The 18,886-nt window shown below is 43.7% G+C and overlaps 1 protein-coding gene across 6 annotated transcripts in view; it reads right to left on the bottom strand.

Annotated features, from left to right (window-relative positions):
* The window catches only part of PIP5K1B (phosphatidylinositol-4-phosphate 5-kinase type 1 beta), a 293,383-nt gene that overhangs the window by 95,747 nt on the left and 178,750 nt on the right, over nucleotides 1-18,886 (bottom strand). For all 6 annotated transcript variants that reach the window (XM_034646690.1, XM_034646695.1, XM_034646696.1 and 3 more), the window contains one exon: nucleotides 17,689-17,988. In XM_034646690.1, coding sequence (XP_034502581.1) covers nucleotides 17,689-17,988 — 300 coding nt within the window. The remainder of the gene's footprint in view (nucleotides 1-17,688; nucleotides 17,989-18,886) is intronic.

The raw sequence follows: 18,886 nt of genomic DNA, 5'->3' as shown, positions 1-18,886 counted from the left end.
CCTCAAAATTACACAAGCCTCAATTACACATAGGAATAAGGCCTGGGAGGAGAAAGTTAGGGTGCTGTGGGGATACCTCACACAAGGAGTACCTATTTTTGACTGGGGAGTATTTCAATAGTCTGGGTAAAAGATGGTACTTGAGGTTCTATACAAATTTTAGTATTCTNTCTGACATCAGCCATAGCAACACTTTTCTAGGTATGTCTCCTAAGGCAAGGGAAACAAAAGCAAGATTCAACTACTGGGACTACATCAAAACAAAAAGCTTTTGCAAAGTGAGGGAAACAATCAACAAAACAAAAAGGCAACCTACTGAATGGGAGAAGATGTTTGCAAATGACATATCCACTAAGGAGTGTTAATATCCAAAATATATGAACTTATACAACTCAATACCAAAAAACAAAATTCTAACTAAAAAATGGCCAGAGGACCTGAATAGACCATTTTGTCAAAGAAGACATACAAATGGCCAACAGACACATGAAAAAATGCTCAACATCACTTATCATCAGGGAAATGGTGAGTATGGCATGATGTTTAAACTCGTCTAATCACGAGGTTGTACAGCTGAAGCTAATTTAACATTATGTGTCAACTACACTCAAATAAAAAAATTTTAGAAAAAGATGATACTTGAATGTGGATGACAGCGGGGAAGTTCGAGGGAGAAGTGGAAAAAATGTGAGGATGTTCACCAATCTTTTAGGGGTAGATTCTAACTATCACCTCTCTACAGACCATTTCCCAAATCTTTTTTTAGATCAAACTCACTCCTAAGCTCCAGGCCTGTGTATTTCCAATGGGCTTCTGGACATTCGTAAACGTCTATGCAACTGTCTTGCTGTAACCCTAAACTCTTATTTTCCCCCAAAGCAGTCTGTTTTCCCCTCACTTCTCTTTTATTTGAAATCAGTCTGATGTGGATTTCAGACTCCCTGACTCATTTTCCTTCCGTTAAGCTGCCCAATCCTGCAGCTTCTATAATTGGAACATTCCTCCATGCTAATGCTTTGATTTCAACTTCTTTTTTTCCCACCTTCCCATCTATTCCAGATCCCCTTGCTTGACCATGTCACGTCACGCCCCTAGCTCAAAGCCTTCAGCCTCTCATTGCTCAGGTGACACTGAAGGTCTTTGTTACTGTGGCCTCAGCCAACATCTGTCTGCTACTTAACATCTGTCTAGAGACCTCTTCCAGGCTGGTCAAGCTAGAATCACTCAGTTACCCATAAATGTGTCCCAAAGGTGTTGCTCATGCTGTTTCTTCTGGAAGGTCCTTGCTATCTTTTCAAATCTTCCTGGTTTTTCAAGGCTTATCCCATATCTTACCTCTGTGAAAACTACGCTCATGATCTCCATAAAATGTTGAGAACACATCTCCCCTCTGAAAACTGAAGCACATTATCAGCGTCCTTCTATGGAATGAAACTTGGGTTGTATCTGTATTTTTCCTATCATACACACCAGACTGTTCTGCTCACCAAAGGCTTGTTTTGCTTTGTATTCCCTGCTGTGCACTCTGATCACAGCAGAAATGTGTATTTTTTATATTGCTTGTCCATGTGAGCCAGCAAATGAAAACCAAAATATTTAGCAGCAAAGAACAAAGAGCCCTACATCTTCTATCTCGAATATAAGAATTTGATACTGTATTTCAAGATCATCTTTGTGAAAAATCTTCAGCGCTGAAAGAATTTACTGGGATTATGTGCTCTGTATTATCAGAAGAATAAAGCTAATGGCATTTTCAAACCTATCCACGCCAGAGGTATTTCTAAAAACCATGTCCAGGGCAAAAATGAAGCTGTTATTTACAGAGACTTTATATTTACTGATTAGTAGGCATACAACTAAATGGCAGATACGAGGCAAGCTTATTTTGCCATAAACTAGGCTGAGTTAGAGTCTAGTAAGAATATCACTTTTTTAGGACGTCTTTGCAAAGAGAGGGTGTCATAGGTGGGGTCACCTTCAAGGACTATTAAACCACCCAAGAGCACTTGGCATTGGCTCTAAGACGGATGCTCAGGGTCTGCTTAGCTCTCTTGCCCACTGTCTCTCCACATTTCTACTCTGTAAGGGATGTGAAGTTAAGCTAGAATGAGATTGAGAAAGAATAACCATTGGCTGAGTCCAAAAGACCTTCTGAAAAGCAGCCACATTTAAAAACTGGCACCCAGCACCAAAAGATACTAGGAGTGGCAAAGACAACGCAACTCAAATAATGTGGACATGATACCTTTTATGCAAAATGGAGAAGGATCGGGATTCTAGGAGGAAAAGAGATGCTTTATGAATCAGATCTTCGGCAAGCAAGGTTTCTAATCACTTTCCATGTCACAGGGTTCTTACTGAAATTAGTATATTCCATAAATATTTCCTTGAACACTTACTATGTGCTAGGCACTCTCTTGTTTAGGAACTCTTTGAACATTCTGTTTTTTTTTTTTTTTAAGATTTTATTTATTTATTTTTGAGAGAGAGAGAGAGAGAAAGCCAGTGAGAGAGGGAACACAAGCAGGGGGAGTGGGAGAGGAAGAAGCAGGCTCCCAGCAGAGGAGCCCGATGCGGGGCTCGATCCCAGAACGCCAGGATCACACCCTGAGCCGAAGGCAGATGCCCAACGACTGAGCCACCCAGGTGCCTGTGAACATTCTGGTTAAAGAACCAGAACAGCACCATTTTACAAGCCCTAAGGAATAAACGGGTTTAGTCAGCGGTCCTCAACAGCTGCTAACATCACAGAAAGAAAGGCATTCTGACATCATGTGCTCCTGGTGGGAGGAAACAACTAAAAATAGAGTCAAACCCAAATCTGACCAAACCTGTAGATCCAACGACCAATCTACAGGGAAAACAGGGGAGAGATTCACATGTTAGAAGAAACTGTGGGGATGTCATCAGCAAAATCTGGACAATGGGATAAACCAACCAATTTCGTCAACAAATATCCTCACAAGGAACAAATTAAGTGACCAAGTTGCTGGGGGTGGGGGTGGTGGAGGGGGTGGTGGTTAACACGTAGACCTTATTCAAATCCTAACCCAGACCAACCTAACTGTTTCTGAAACAATTAGAAATCTGAACATTGACCAGTAAGAATTAATTAATTCTTGTAAAAATAGGATAATACAATTATAGTTTTGTTTTTTTTAAAGGAGTCTTTAGTTTTTAGGGATTCTTCATGTTTGAATAAAATAATGTGATGCCCAGAATGTGTTTCAAATTCTATGGCAAAGGGCCTGTGGGATGAAACAAGATTGGCCACGCGCTGAAAATTCCCGAAGCTGGGTACAGGGTACACGGGGGTTCCTCATACTGTCCTGTCCACTTCTGTGTCTCTTTGAACTTTTCAAAAATAAAGTTTAATATACTGAGGTGCTTAAATGAAAGGCATTTATATTCTGTTTAGAGGTTAACTTACTACTATCTCTGCTGGTGGCAGGCTAGAGACGCCACAGAGAAAGATGAAAATGAATGATTTGGGATCTTAGCTGAAGTGGTTAAAGGAGGAAACTTGCTATGTTTGATTCTCATCTCACCGGATCATTCACTGATGGAAGATTTGTGAAGAATAACCAAATCAACAAAATGTGGAGCTGACGGGAAGATGTATCAAAGTCCCTGAGTCATTCTTCCAGCTGGCCTAGAGTCTAGTCCTCGAACAAAGAATAAAATGATCGGCAAAAACAGTTGTGTTAATTCAACAATACAAGATAATTCAATCCTGAGGATTTTATGCAGGTAGACATTTCTGGACACATTGGTTTAGGGTAAAATGAATCCAAGGGTCTGTCTTTCCACCCGACGTGGGCTCCTTGGAGTATATACAGCTCCTGGATTACTCGTATGTACAAGTCAGTTAAAGCTGAATTCTGCCTTTTAAATTTAATTTAATTTCTTCAATAAAGCTCAGAGTGTTCCTTGCTAATATAATAAAATGAAAAAAATAGGCTGTGACAAGCCATACAATTTTGGCTGGTAAAGCAGACAGAAATAAATATTCAATTCTTAGCCTGGTTATAGCAGTAATGTGCTTTTCCCTGTGTCTAATGCAGTGATTTAGAATTCGGGGCTGTGCTGGATTAACCCACACCACTGCTTTCTGTGCTCACTTGAAAAATTTGCAGTAATCAAAGTATACCTGAGGCATTAGAAATAGCCATCTACTATTCTGAAAGATTATATATGACTATACATATATAATCATATACATATACCAACTTTTATTTGGGTGAGTTTTGGGTTTTTTCTTTATACTTTGTTTCTACAAATAAAGATGTCTTAAATTATCTTGTAAACACATTTAAAAGTAAAGTATTGAAACTGCCAAGTCCTTCTGATTACAGATTTTTCTGGGAGCTGGCAAGCTGCTTGGTGAGACTTGCAGGCCATGCTTAGCGCATGTTTCCACATTCACTCCAATGAATGAGGGGAAATTTCTGGAGCCTCATCCTCAGCCATTAGTCTTCCCCCTCTCTGGGTAAAGAGGAAAATGTACCCCTTTCTCCCTCTCTGCTCACTCTAATGGACAAAAAGAGAAAGAAAAATGGAAGGAGTGTCTGTCTGCCATAAACAAGCACTTGACGGTTTGGATTTAACCACAGACTGTAAGCTGCTTAAAGTAAGAACCATACTTTATTTTTTTATTTATTTTTTTGGTTGTGCCTTCCACAGACTACTCACAGAGCCTCACACAGAGCAAAAATTCGAAACTATTTGCTGAATGACATATAATTAATTTGGTAGGAAGATGAGGCAGGATTTGTCGAATGAGAATGTGGCAGTCTGAAGCCAGAGAAATCGAGCCAACCTATGTTCTGAGGTGATGAAAGGTTCCACAGGGCAGGAAGAGTCTCGGGTCTGGGAGAGTGACCACTGGCCGTCAGACACATAGCTTAAAACAGCAAGTGAATCCTTAGAAGGTGAGTCTTGAGAAGTGATAGAAAACCCTGGAAGTGACAGAAATTCTTTCGAGTCTTGAGGTACTCTAATTTATTTTGAAAATAATAATTTGTACACAGTCAAAATTAAAGATGGTGTAAGAGGGTGGCTCAAAGCTACATCCCACGGAGCATGAGGGTGACATTCGAGAGAGAAATAGGATATAATAAGTTTAGGAGCCTGAGGCAATATTCGTGTCTCCGTGCATCAACAAGTGATGGAAACCCTAATATCTCCAATGGTGCTCACCCCAAAAGATGGAGTGATCAAAGAGGGACAGTTTACACCAGCCCTGAGAGTTCAGCTTTAAATATTTAAGATTTAATATTTAAATATTTAAGAATATTTAAATGGAGAGGTGACCAAACTAGGAGAGATGGAAATATTATTAATGTGTAAGTTGACGTTGGAGGACGTGGATTCCAGTGAGCAAGCGTAGTGGAAAATTAGGAAACTCTATTTTCCCCACACGTGTGAGTGTAGACAAGGCAATCGGCAACCTGGAATCACTGCCTTTGCTCTTCCTTGAAAATCAGGTTGTTGCTATTTTTTCCCCTAAAATTGCTAATAATCTAGAAAGAAGTTGGGTAGCTCTTCCAGAAAGAGGACTACCCGAGGATGTCTAATTCTGCCTCCTGAGGACACATATCATTGTCTGAAGGAAGTTTAGCAGGTGCTGGAGAACTCAGCCAGCGTTGTGCTGGCATCTAGCACGCTGTGTTTTTGGAACAGCTGGAGCTGGCTGAACGCGGACAAAGGGGCAAAGTTTACGAATGGGGTCTTCATATGGAGAAACGAAGGGAGGAACTGAACAAGACGTGGACTCCAGACAGGCTCATGTTCAGGTCGGACAGGATGTTTACATAAGCATCAGGTTTTAATTTCCCCGCGTCCCTAACAGCTACGGACAATGGACACGTCCAGTGGACAACTTACCCCTTTTTTGTAGAAAAGTGCAGAGATGTGTCTTTTTTTTTTTTTTAAAGATTTTATTTATTTGTAAGAGAGACGGAAAGAGAGAGCGAACACAAGCGGGGGGAGCGGCAGGCAGAGGGAGAAGCAGGCTCACGGCTGAGCAGGGAGCCCAGTGTGGGGCTCATTCCCAGGACTCTGGGATCATGACCTGAGCTGAAGGCAGATGCTTAACTGACTGAGCCACCCAGGCACCCCCAGATGTGTCCTTTTTAAACAAAAAGTTGAAATTTAATACATGAATTCATTAATAACAGATTGTCCTCAGCCATCTCACTCATGGGGGAGGCAGAAACTCCCCCGTGGAGATTGGCTACCTCACCGTACAGAAGTGTGGAATCTCCGGGGACAGAAAGTGAGGACAGAAGAGTTATACTTGCCTGATCAAAGCACCCCATTTAAAAATATCTTTGAAGGAAGAACACTGGTGACATCAAAGGAACATTCACTTGCAGGGGAGGGACCTGATAAAAAGTGTTGACTGATACTGATAGGGATGAAGAGCTATTTCCGGGCGCCAAAGCCTCTCAGAAGCCAGTAGGTGCTGATCTTTTGGGAAGAACTAGAACTAGTACGTGGCCCAAGGAGTACCTTGCCTTTCACAAGGCACTCACCCAGGCCCCTTTCCTGCAGCAGCATGGGTACTCAGCACTGGATGTCAAATGAATAAAACAAAGCCCCGCTCAAATCAAACCGATTTTCCCCGAGAAGTGTTTCCAGTTGCCGGAGTTGAAAGCTTCTGGGCGGAAGACAAGATCATGCTTGACAGGTGCAAAGCAAAGCTGGGTAACATGCCACGAGATCGTTCTGAACCATTTCCTCAACTTGGTAACATTTTCCCAGACCCGGGAAACTCTCAAACACTCCTTTGATTTCTGCAACTCACCATCACCAGGTTCCAGAAGCTTCTCCTAAGCTATGGAGCCTCAACTCCATTTTATAAGCTAGTAGGGTTTGCTGCCCTTTGGTCTCCTTTGGTTTGGGTGTTGATAATCCGGCTCTATTTCACAAGGTCATCTCTGTGACTGACTGACGCCGGCATTCACAACCGGATCCACACTGGCCAACCTCAAAGCCTTTCCAGGCCCATCTTCAAAGGCAGAGTTGCCACCGTCATGCCCGCCTGAGGTCACTTCCCCTTCCTGCTACAGCTCTCCTCTCTGGTTTCCCAGGACTCCCAGTGGGGAGGAGGATATAGTCCATGGGGACGTTTCCTTCCTTCTCCTGCCTCCCTTGGGATATTTTGTCAGTCGTTCCATTTGGAAACCTACACAGATCTTACCTCTAGATTTCTGGTCAACTACAAAATCAAAGACAGGTTGGTTCTTTTCACACCAAAGCAGAAAACCCTAATACGGGGCGCCTGGGTGGCGCAGTCGTTGNGACTCCCAGTGGGGAGGAGGATATAGTCCATGGGGACGTTTCCTTCCTTCTCCTGCCTCCCTTCGGATATTTTGTCAGTCGTTCCATTTGGAAACCTACACAGATCTTACCTCTAGATTTCTGGTCAACTACAAAATCAAAGACAGGTTGGTTCTTTTCACACCAAAGCAGAAAACCCTAATACATCAGACATAGCATCATTCTATTTCATAAGCCCAAGGACTTCAACTTCCAGTAAGTTCAATTATTGTATATTTCTATTTCTGTGTAGTAAGTTACTTCAAATGAAAGCTGGTTAGACACGGAATCACCACCACCACACCTCAGGGTATACTGGAGTTGTCTAATTTTAGGTGATCTTTTAGGAGGAAAAGGAAGAGTTTACTTAGGGCCAAGGAAGATATTTTCAGCCTCCCTCTGCCATTTTTTCTGTAGAAATTTTTGCGAAGTGAGGGTTAAAACAAATACTGGCTTGATAATCCTGTCATTTCTGTGGCTGATGAGAATTCTCGAAAGCTGCTCACACAGGAGCCAACGGCACATCTAGGGCCCGATCTCCCTCTCCGCAACATGCGAAAAACAATCAACTGCACTGTGCCCAACACATTTCTCAGAAGTTTTGCTTTTAAGTTGATAGGATTTCACGCACACGCAGGGTGGTCACCGTTGGTAAGTGTTAATGGGCTTGTTTACACTTTCCATTAAACTTTTAAAATTAAATGTGTGGGTTACTAATTTTATTTTGTGCTCCTCAGTCACTTGGCACTGTTTTCCTCTCTCCTGCCTTTGGTGAAGAAGGTTGCAAGATTTCATGAACTCCTTGCCCTGTCCAGATCGGGTTCTCCACTTTGATAGAGTCCCCTCCACATCCCCTTCTCCACCAGCACCTTGTCAGAGCAGGAAAACCAGTCACGGGATGCTTCCAGCTCATCCTGTTTGAATCCCTGTTGGCACCTAATGTTTTCATTCCAGGAGATGTTCCCTTTTTGCACCTACAGACTCCTTTCTGGGAGCACACCGGTAAGGGAGCCTAAGTTTATAGTCAGAGACACCTGGGTGTAAATCGTGAGCCCTGCAACCTGGGAGGGGTCACCTGCCCCGAGTCTCCACTTCTTCATCTTGGAAAGGAAATCATGCCACTCACGTTGCAGGGCCATTGTAAGGATCGATGAGAGTCCGCCTGTGGTGTCAAGCGCGGCTCTGGCTCAGAGCAGGTCCACAATAAATGTCAACGGAACCAACTTGCAGACCCAATGAGCCTTGGAAATATGCCTTTGCTGTAGGAAATCATGTGTTAAGCATTGTATTGTGTACATCTATTTTATGATTATATATTATGATGTGTTCTAAACACTAAGCTACTCTGGTATCCAGAGGTTCTATCCAGGATGGAACTCTGCCTGCCTCCACCCAAACCAGGAAAAGCTGGTTTTGCAAAGTACTGAGAATTACTTGTCTGGTGCAAACTGAGGTATGCCCTAGTTGGTAGAAGGTCAAGAACAACAACACAGAAGAGTAATTTGACTTCTGTAGGCTCCCTCAAACTCTCCTGTGCTGACCATCTTGCCTCTTCCCTTACTACCAGCGAAGCCGCCTGCCATCACCCACTGGCACCACAGCTGAACTGCAGCCGCCGGCAAAAGCCTGGACAAACAGTAGCCCCCTTCCAGGACTGATGAACAGCTGTGTTGTAGGCTTCAACGGGGCCACCCGCACCACTTAACCAAACTGTTACCTCTAGGGTTTCCCCAAAAGACTAACACTGAGCCAACTGCTCTTTTTTAAGTGACTTAAGGGGTAGGAAAATGAAGTCTTGAAGTTCCTATTCTCCTGGGGAAGCAGATTTTAGTCGGCAAGCATTAAACACATACCTAAGTAACTGCAAAATAATTTAGAAACACCAATGGCTATTACGTAGACTTAAATGGCATTCAAAGTCTCCTAGAGAGGCTTATTACTAGAAACACGCGTGGCAAAGTCCTGTACCTTTGGCCTCTCCTTCTCAGGAACCTCTATCAATTGCATTAAGCCCCACAGACACATGGTCAGCCATTCAACTTAACCCAAAGTTTTTCTGCTTCGTTTGTCACCAATATCCTATATTCCCTCCAAGTCCCTCCCTGCTGGATATATCTTTTGCTCTGCTGGAATATCTCCTCAAGAAATTTTTAAACAAGAGACTTAAATACACATCTGTTAGAACAGCTAAACAAAAAATACCAAGCACAGCAAATGCCAGTGAGGATGAAAAGAAACGAGATCACACACACTGCTGGTGGGACTGCGAAACGGTGCAGCCACTCTGGGAAAGAGCACGGCAGCTCCTTCCGACACTGAACGTGTGTTTCCCATGCGACACAGCGAATGCACTAGGCATTTCTACCAGAGAAATGCATTATGCTCACCTGCATGCAAATGTTCACAGCAGCTTTACAGGTAACAGTCCAACACTAGAGAAAAGCCACGTTCTCCAGCAGGGGAATGGTTCAACACTGGCATACGCACACCAGGAAGTATCACACAGCAATAAAAAGGGGCAAATCAGATACGCACAGTAACTTGGATGGATCGCAAGCTCATTCTGCAGAGTGAAAAAAGCCAATCTCAGAACAAAGCCTGTAGGACTTCATTTATGTGGCATTCTTGATATGACAAAAAAACAGACTGGCGGTTCCAAGAGTTTGGGGAGGGGCTGGGAGGGAGGAAGGTGGCTCTGGTTAAGTACAAAAGGGTAGCATGAGGAATGTTTGTGAAGGAACTGTTCTATACTTGACTGTGGCAGTAAAGTCAATCTACATATGCACAGAATTGCACAAAACTACCTACATATTTGCCCACACAGATACACAAGCGTGTGCTCTGGTAAAATCTGAAAAAGGTCAGTGGACAGCACCAGTGTCAATTTCCTGATTCTGATATTACACTAAGGGCATACGAGATGTTACCACTGGGGAAACTAGGTGGAGAGTATACACCATCTCTCTGTATTATTTTTTCCAACTACGTGTGAACGTATAATGATTTTTGTAAAAGAGGATTCATAAGTAGAAAACTTTTTGAAGTCCTTGAGAATGTGATAATGTCTTCATTCTCACAAGGAAATCTAGCTTGGCCAGGCAAAGACATCTACGTCCAAAATTATTTTCTCTCAGACTAGAGTGTGGAAGGCACCGTTCTACTCTTTCCCAGGGAGCTTTATGATTCTTTCCAGCTCAGACAGTCTTTGATTCTAGGAGTCGGTTGTATTTATCTGTTCACCAATTTTGACTTTGCATTCTGTGTCTATTGCAATGGTATCAAAATAATAACAGCATACAGAGTGCAACTCATAATCTGAAACAATGGAGCCCACCAAATATATCATGGGATTAGAGTATGTGCAAGGCATAATTTGAAAGACAGTGAGTTTATCTATGCCTTTTTTGAGCAAGTAATCTTTCCTTTTTTTTTTTTTTAAGATTTATTTATTTCTTAGAGAGAGAGTGCATGTGCATGAGTGGGGGAGGGGCAGAGGGCGAGGAGAGAGAGAATACCAAGCTGACTCCTCGCTGAGTGTGGAGCCCTAGGTGGTGCTCGATCCTACGACCCGGAGAGCAATATGTGAGCCAAAACCAAGAGTCGGAGGCTTCACCAACTGAGCCACCCAGGTGCCCAGGCAAGTGATCTTCCAAGATATGGTACAGAGATGTGGAGTTGGCGATATTCCTGCACTTAATAGAAATGAGATCTGAAGCGTTTTTTCCTCTTTAATTGTAGCTGGGAATGATAACTTATATACAACCAACATAGAAAATAAAGAAAAAACTGCTAAACTAAGTGTAAGAAATTAATGCCGAACAAAATTATAGCTGAGGGGTAAGCACTAGCCAGAGCGCTAAATTAAGTAGTACAGAAAATCATCTACTTGGTGATCCATGCTAGCAAGCCCAGANTAGAGATGTGGAGTCGGCGATATTCCTGCACTTAATAGAAATGAGATCTGAAGCGTTTTTTTCCTCTTTAATTGTAGCTGGGAATGATAACTTATATACAACCAACATAGAAAATAAAGAAAAAACTGCTAAACTAAGTGTAAGAAATTAATGCCGAACAAAATTATAGCTGAGGGGTAAGCACTAGCCAGAGCGCTAAATTAAGTAGTACAGAAAATCATCTACTTGGTGACCCATGCTAGCAAGCCCAGNCAGAGATGTGGAGTTGGCGATATTCCTGCACTTAATAGAAATGAGATCTGAAGCGTTTTTTCCTCTTTAATTGTAGCTGGGAATGATAACTTATATACAACCAACATAGAAAATAAAGAAAAAACTGCTAAACTAAGTGTAAGAAATTAATGCCGAACAAAATTATAGCTGAGGGGTAAGCACTAGCCAGAGCGCTAAATTAAGTAGTACAGAAAATCATCTACTTGGTGATCCATGCTAGCAAGCCCAGAGCTGAGAAGAGTGTGATGTACACATTTAGAGCTCACCATACATAGTCAGAAAGATCCCACTCTGCACATCAAAAAGGCTCAGGAGTCTTAAGACTGGTTTCATTAGGGGCGCCTGGGTGGCACAGCGGTTAAGCGTCTGCCTTCGGCTCAGGGCGTGATCCCGGCGTTCCGGGATCGAGCCCCACGTCAGGCTCCTCTGCTGAGAGCCTGCTTCTTCCTCTCCCACTCCCCCTGCTTGTGTTCCCTCTCTCGCTGACTGTCTCTATCTCTGTCAAATAAATCAATAAAATCTTTAAAAAAAAAAAAAATATATATATATTTTTAAAAAATTTCAGTATTAAAAATACNAATTCTGAGAACCTATTAATATTTATGGTGACAGACATTTGTATGAAAAAAGAAAATTCGTTCCACACTATTTAAAGATTAATAACTTTGGTGCTCAACAAAAAATGATAATAAATGTAAAATAAGTCATTTGGGTCATTAATTACCAGGACTGTGCCTGGTAGGACTCCCACTTAAAGGAATAGAAATATTTGGATTATAAACACACATTCTCACTAATATACTTTGCGTTGATGTCATTTCCCCAGGGTTATCAATAAACATAGTAGGAGGTAATAATTTATCAAATGAATTAAGTGATAGGGGACTCTTTAAATTTTCCATAGATAAGTGATGTCAGGGAAGAAATAATTAGAGTAAATTAAAAATGATCATAAAATAGTTCCTAATTATTCTCCCAAAATTAACACATAAATTTCAATTCGAAAGAGTTTTTTTTTTTTTTACATAACGTTGTACTATGTACTGAGTACGTACAACAAGCCAGAGAGTGCACTCGGCAGGGAAGGCTTGGGAACGAGGTTTGGCCTTTGAGACATTGATAGGCTAGCTAGGGAGACAATACATTCACCTAGAGACGACACGGGTCAGTATCCAACAAAGTCAAGTTGAATGACTTCTACAGCACTGCTTCTAAGGGAAACCGACTGAAAGATAAATACACTTTCGTTGCACAAATGGCTTAATACAGGGACAATCGGTACTGTTTTTCAAAATGATCCCAAATTATTAAAAACGGAGCTCATCTGCTTTATTACATTCTCAATGCCCACCTGGCAGGCACAGCAGGGAAAGCGAGGACTTCCTCCAAAACAGACAGAACTCAAAAATCGCCTAGTTACACACAAGTCACCAAAGAGAGATTTTCTTGGAGATGTGACCTAAACGCAACTCTCTCTGTCATCCGATAGTTTACTGCACTCACTTCTTTGTTCGAATACATATTTCAATAAGCACTTAGGAAGCACCGGGCAATGCAGAGACAGTGAGAGATGGAGGTTTGCTCCTCAAGCGCAAGGACTTAAGAGTCCCGCAAAAGAGGTCAACCCAGGGTGCCCGGGGAGCCACCAAGAATGGTGGTCTCAGAGGAAGTGATGCCGGGGGGTCCCCGAGAGGAGCCGGTGAGGACTAGGGGGAGAAGAGAGGGGAAGAAGAGCCCAGCAGAGCGAGGCAGGCAGGAAGAGGCCAAGACCTTCACAGAGTGGGTGCAGGACCTCGGAACATCTGGCGAGAGAGGGGCTCTGGACGAGGCAAGGGAAGGCTGAGAACGAAGCCGAAGGCGCGTCTGGAGAAGGCAGCAGGGGCCAGAGCAGGAAGGATCTTAGTGTCCCAAGCTGGGAGGAGTGGGCTTCGGTTCACAGGCAGTGGGGAGCATCACACAGAGGGTCTTCAGGAACTGGTGCCTTCTCATCAGAGGATCACTTTGGCGGCAGCCTCGGGGACATGTTGGAAGGCAATGACATTAAAGATGAGCAAAGAGGCTACTGCAACAGCCCCAGTAATGCATCATCAGGGTCTCAGTGAAGGCAGAGGCTATGTGTAGGGAGCGATGGGGGCACCTCCGAGACTTACTTGGGAGGGAGACTGGATGGGACATGGACTTACTGAGTACAAAAGAATTGCCTCTCAGCATGTTCACCGCGTGGGGACGGTTTGAATAAATCCTACTTCCTGTTCTTTACAGCAACAAGTAACCTGTGATGTCCTGTAGGACTCTGCTGTCACAACTCTTACCCTGGGCCAAGCTCACTTACAGGTGGAGAAGGCTGTCAACGCCAGGCAGAGGGTGAGGCCCAGGGAGTGGAAATGCTTCCAGAAAGGAGACCCCATTATTTACATGTCCCTTTTCCCCACGCACTGCCAATAATGTGGAGACTGGGGAGAACCCAGGATCTGGATCCCTGCTTCTGGAAAGAGCCTTTGTTTGAATCCTATGGGAAGTAGGCTCAGCAGGTTTGAAAGACACAGTACGTTCAGTTTTCTGGGAGAGTTCCAAGTGGTTAATGTGCTCTGTGGAGGAGCTGGCCAGGGACGGACCGTCACAGGGCCCAAGCTCGGGCTGGGGAAGCTGGAGAAAGTGAAGTGGGGCTGTTCCAGGGATCCTGGCAGAAAATGGCTCTCTGTGGGAGGGGGCAGATCAGGCCATTTTGGACACCAGAGTCTGAAAGAGGCTCTGACCGAGACTGAGGGAAGGAGACTGTGAGGAGCAAAACCCAAAGGACACCAGTGAAGCTGGGTCAATGAGCCATCGTGGTGTCTTCTGGCCAGCGCTCACGCAAGGGAAATGGGATCCTGGGGTCTGAGATGTCAAGCCAAAAAATGAAAGAAGTGGAATGGCAGGAAGCAAGAACCAGCAAGAGGTCAGGAGGCTTATCATATCTGCCTGGAAGCAACAGACAAGCGGGGTCTAAAGGCCTGGGATTCTTGGATCTGCCACTTCTAAGCCCTTAAGAGGACCCTGGCACGGCCAGAAAGGCTCTTTTGACCTGATTTGGCTCCTGATGGCTCTTCTCTCCTGCCTCACATGCTCTCCGTTGATTTTAACTGCAGCAATGCCAAAGACTTCTAGCTCTTGGATCATGTCCGGCCACTTCAAGCCTAGCTTACACTGTTCTCTCTCCCCAGAAACGCACCTCTATCACATTGCCTGCCTGGAGAACTCTTCTTCCAACCCAAGCTATGATGTCACCTACTCTGCATCCGCATAAAGCCTTAGAATATTATCACCGCACTCGATACACTGTGTGACAATGGATCAGACATGGCGGTCCTTCACCTCATGTTGGCAGAGAGGAAGCCTGCAGTGCGTGTCCCATAAGTGAATGAAAGGATGCGTCCTAAAATGGGCCCGGTTCACCTTTCTGTGGCTGGGCTGCTGACAGAGTGAGGCAGTCTCCTACCCACTGTGGGTCGAGAGTCTGAGCAGTACCGCCTCACTGAGACAGAGGACCGTGAACCACAGACAGTCCCGAACCTTCAGCACTGGAGCCAGCCCTGGGGTGATCCCATCCCATGTCTCCCCTGCATCCCATGGCACCTTAGCCCACGCTGAAGCTCGGTCCTACAAAGTGAGGGAGGTGTCAGGCCAAGAGACACTCCCAGCAACACCAACCACATATCCCGTCCAGCCTGGGACGAGGTGGGTGGGGATGTAAAGGGCTCCAAGGGATTCTGGAATTGTGCAGTGGGTGGACACTTTTGTGGAGACACAGTTCACAGCTTTCGTCAGTTTTGCAAAGAGGCCCATGACTAAGAAATACGAAGACCCGCCATTCCAGAAATGTGTCTGAGTTCCTCACGGCAGCTCTGCTCAGAGAACCAGCCGCTGACTGCAGACCGCAAAGGCCTTGGTCATGGTCAAGGCAGATCACGGACCAGCGGGTCCCCCACACTGAGGCATGTACAGCTCCCACACCACCCTGAGAAAAGCCTTTTGAAGACGAATGTCGTGCGTAATTTAATGAAGTTCCATGGTCAAGATCGAATGCAGCCCGTCACAGGGAGTCAGCTTTAGGACCTCTACGTTGACCTTCCTTAAAACAACAAGCCTTCCGAAAAATAAAAAATAAAAAGGCAAATCTCCAGGGTCTCATTCCTGATGGAGAGTCATGCTCGACCTCGTTCTATCAGTCCTGGGCTCAGGAACCACAAATAAACAGACAAATCTGGTGTTATGGTTCTTTTACATTTGACTTTTCTCTCTCTCTCTTTTTTGTCTTTTCTGGTACAGGAGCTTTTGTTTTTAAAAGACAGAAAAAAAAAATGGCTTTCCATATTAAAGAGGCCAGACACACACACACACACACACACACAGAGCAAATCTAAAACTGGAGTGGCTTGCACTAAACTCTGGGGAATTCAGAGTCACTTTTCACCCACATCCTGTAAGGGCAGAAAAAGCACAGGAAAAGGTTTTACTAAAATGTGCTTCTGTTTTGTTTTGTTTTTTTTCTTTTTTAAAGAAAAACATGAATCATTCATATCCACCCAGACAGCTGAATAGCACAGCTGGACACTTTTTTGTGTTTGCTTAGTTCCCACTGTTCCTCCCTTGACTTCTGAAAAGACAATTTTTTAAAAAAAAAATCCTCACAGTGAACCTTTACATTTCAATTGTTAAGAGCACATACTTCGTACCCAAACAGGTGTGGGCTCTGCCAGGGACTTGCTAAGTAATGCTGGGCAGGTTTCTTCACCTAAGAGCCTCATTTTCCCACCAATGAAAATGGGAATGTGAACAGTATGGACTTCAAATGGATGCTGAGAAAATTAAATGAAATGTACGTTAAAAAAACCTCTTAGGCTAGCCTGGCTCACTAAGCATTAAGAACAGGAGGAGCTGTGGGGGGACCGGGTGGCTCAGTCGGTGTGTCTGCCTTCGGCTCAGGTCATGATCCCAGGGTCCTGGGATCGAGTCCCGCATCGGGCTCCTTGCTCAGCGGGGAACCTGCTTCTCCCTCTGCCTGCCGCTCCCCCTGCTTGTGTTCTCTCTCTCTCTGAAAAATAAATGAAATCTTAAAAAAAATAGGAGCTGTGGAGTAACATCTGTATCAATGCAACAAAGCATGCCAATGACATACCTTAGTGCATTTTCCTGCACATCATAACATGTAGAAGGAAAAGACCCACAAACAGTAGGAGTGTTTTTCTCAGCAAGGATTTGTCCCCCTCCCCTCTGCACCAATACGGGTCATCTGTCCAAGCCCACGCAAGGTCCAGAAAGCCACAGCCTGGAAGACACAGCTCATACTTCCCCAGAACCAGGTGCTGGGAGACCTGTCCGCCCTGGCCAGGTTGGGCCCAACGTCTGCCCGCCTCCACTGCGCCTAGCTTAGCTGGGGACCTAGATGGTTCTCCCAAGTACACCTGGGCCAAAACACACAATTTCTAAGAATGTATTCATTAAATGATCATCATTCTTCAGAAGCCATCCGAGCTCCATTTTCCTCTTTTTCTCCAAGGAAACTTTTACCTGCTGTCTGTAAATTCACCGTGTCGGAAATACCTCTCCCAGGTTCTGGGTCTTATTATTTGGTTCCTAATATTGCAGGCTGGGGGACTCTAAATTCCTCCTTCCTTCTGACAATCAATCTGGCTAAGTTTGCATATGATGGTCTTTGCTCTAACTGTCGAGACTCATTCCTGATCGCCCAAAATAATTTCAGCAAACGTACTGCTCGCCTCATATTTCTGCCTCCACACTGAGTAGCCAGAGGTCTGCCTGTCAATTCTCTAAACTTCTCTCCCCAGTGGAATCTTCCTTGTGTCAATGTTTGTATATGGCTTTGCTGGCTAATTGTTGCATTACACCTAATTTCTTTTCCCTCTCCAGGTTAATCACAGGAGAGGATGAAAAGAAAAAAAATAATTCTTGTTTCCTTTTAGCAAAGAAAGTAGACTTAGCTTTTTTTAGTAAAATCCACGAATACTCCAGACAATTCCCTCATCATCCACCAATTCCTTCAACACCAAGGAAGCACGGCTGGGCACCGCGAGTGCGAACGATGGGGTTCCACATGTCTGCTCTGGACACTCCTTACCAAGGTCACAAGATCACAGACGCCTGTCCAAAGGCAATCACGGCAATGACATGCCCTTACCCGGCAGTCTCTCTGAAGTGTTTTCATAAGCGCGTTGTAGGTTTCTGTGTCAAAATATAACCCTTCGTGCATGTCTTGCAGGAAATCTAAGTCCTTAAACGTGGGGTTGGATTTCTCTCTCTCCTTTCGGGAGGCTCTTCGCTTGTAAGTGGAGCCTTTCAGGTCATACGTGAAGTGCATTCTCATGGAGCGCGGTAAGACGTTGTTCATTACCACAATCCTGATATTAATGCCCCCGGATTGCATGCAATACAGTCCATAAAATTTTGGCAAAAGAGTCCTTGGATTCTGGTTTAGATTCTAAAAAGAGAAAGAGGAAAAAAAAATGGTCAATTCTCCTATTTTCACAAAAGAAGACTCCGTTAAGTATGTGTTTTCACCCAGTATGAGAATTAAACATGGGGCGCGATTATCGTTACGGCCATTACTGAAATATCACAATTCTTAAGTTGGCTCATTGGAACAGTACCTGTATCATTCTCAACCCACAGCATTAAAAGTGGCTGAAATTAACATGGACAGAGAATCCCAAATGAGATTCAACTAAAAATCGGCAAAGAATTGATTAGTGCCATGTGTGACTATGATCTAAGGGAGCTGAAAAGAAAATTAACGGCCGGAGTCTAGGCGATGAGCATTTAAAATTTTAATAGCTCCTGGAAAAAGTATCTTCCAAAATGGGCAGGCCAATTTACAGGCACACTTTGTAAGATTATTTATTTCTTGTCACCTTTCATCCGTGATGCATAGCATCAAGCTTTAAAATCTCTGTAAGTGCTACTGGTTAAAAAAAAAAAAAAAAAGGAAACTCATTGAAAAAAACTGCAATGCCGCTGATTATTACAGAAATGTAACATTATGTATTTTTAGCCACTTCAAAGACAATTCTGTGTTAATATCCTTTGTTCTTCTGTTGGTTTTTGTTATTGTTGGAGTCCTCGATTCACTCTGGATTATTTGCCATTTTCCTATTCCCTACGGGGTAAATGTTTTCTTCCAGTATGTTGTCTTTTTTACTATACAAATAAAAAAACACATGCCTATTTTTGTTTCACCTTAAAAGTAGGTGAGAAATTAAAAACAGCTTGCTGGAGGGCATTTATATCATGAAAAGTTTCCCTAACAATCCCCTCATTCTTCCCCCAATTCCCAACTTTTAACTACTATCCCTACTTTCTATCATTCTAGAAATATTCTG

Source organism: Ailuropoda melanoleuca, chromosome 17, assembly GCF_002007445.2.
Source record: "Ailuropoda melanoleuca isolate Jingjing chromosome 17, ASM200744v2, whole genome shotgun sequence".
NCBI classification, from domain to species: Eukaryota; Metazoa; Chordata; class Mammalia; order Carnivora; family Ursidae; genus Ailuropoda; species Ailuropoda melanoleuca.
This window is presented reverse-complemented; position numbering and strand designations above follow the sequence as displayed.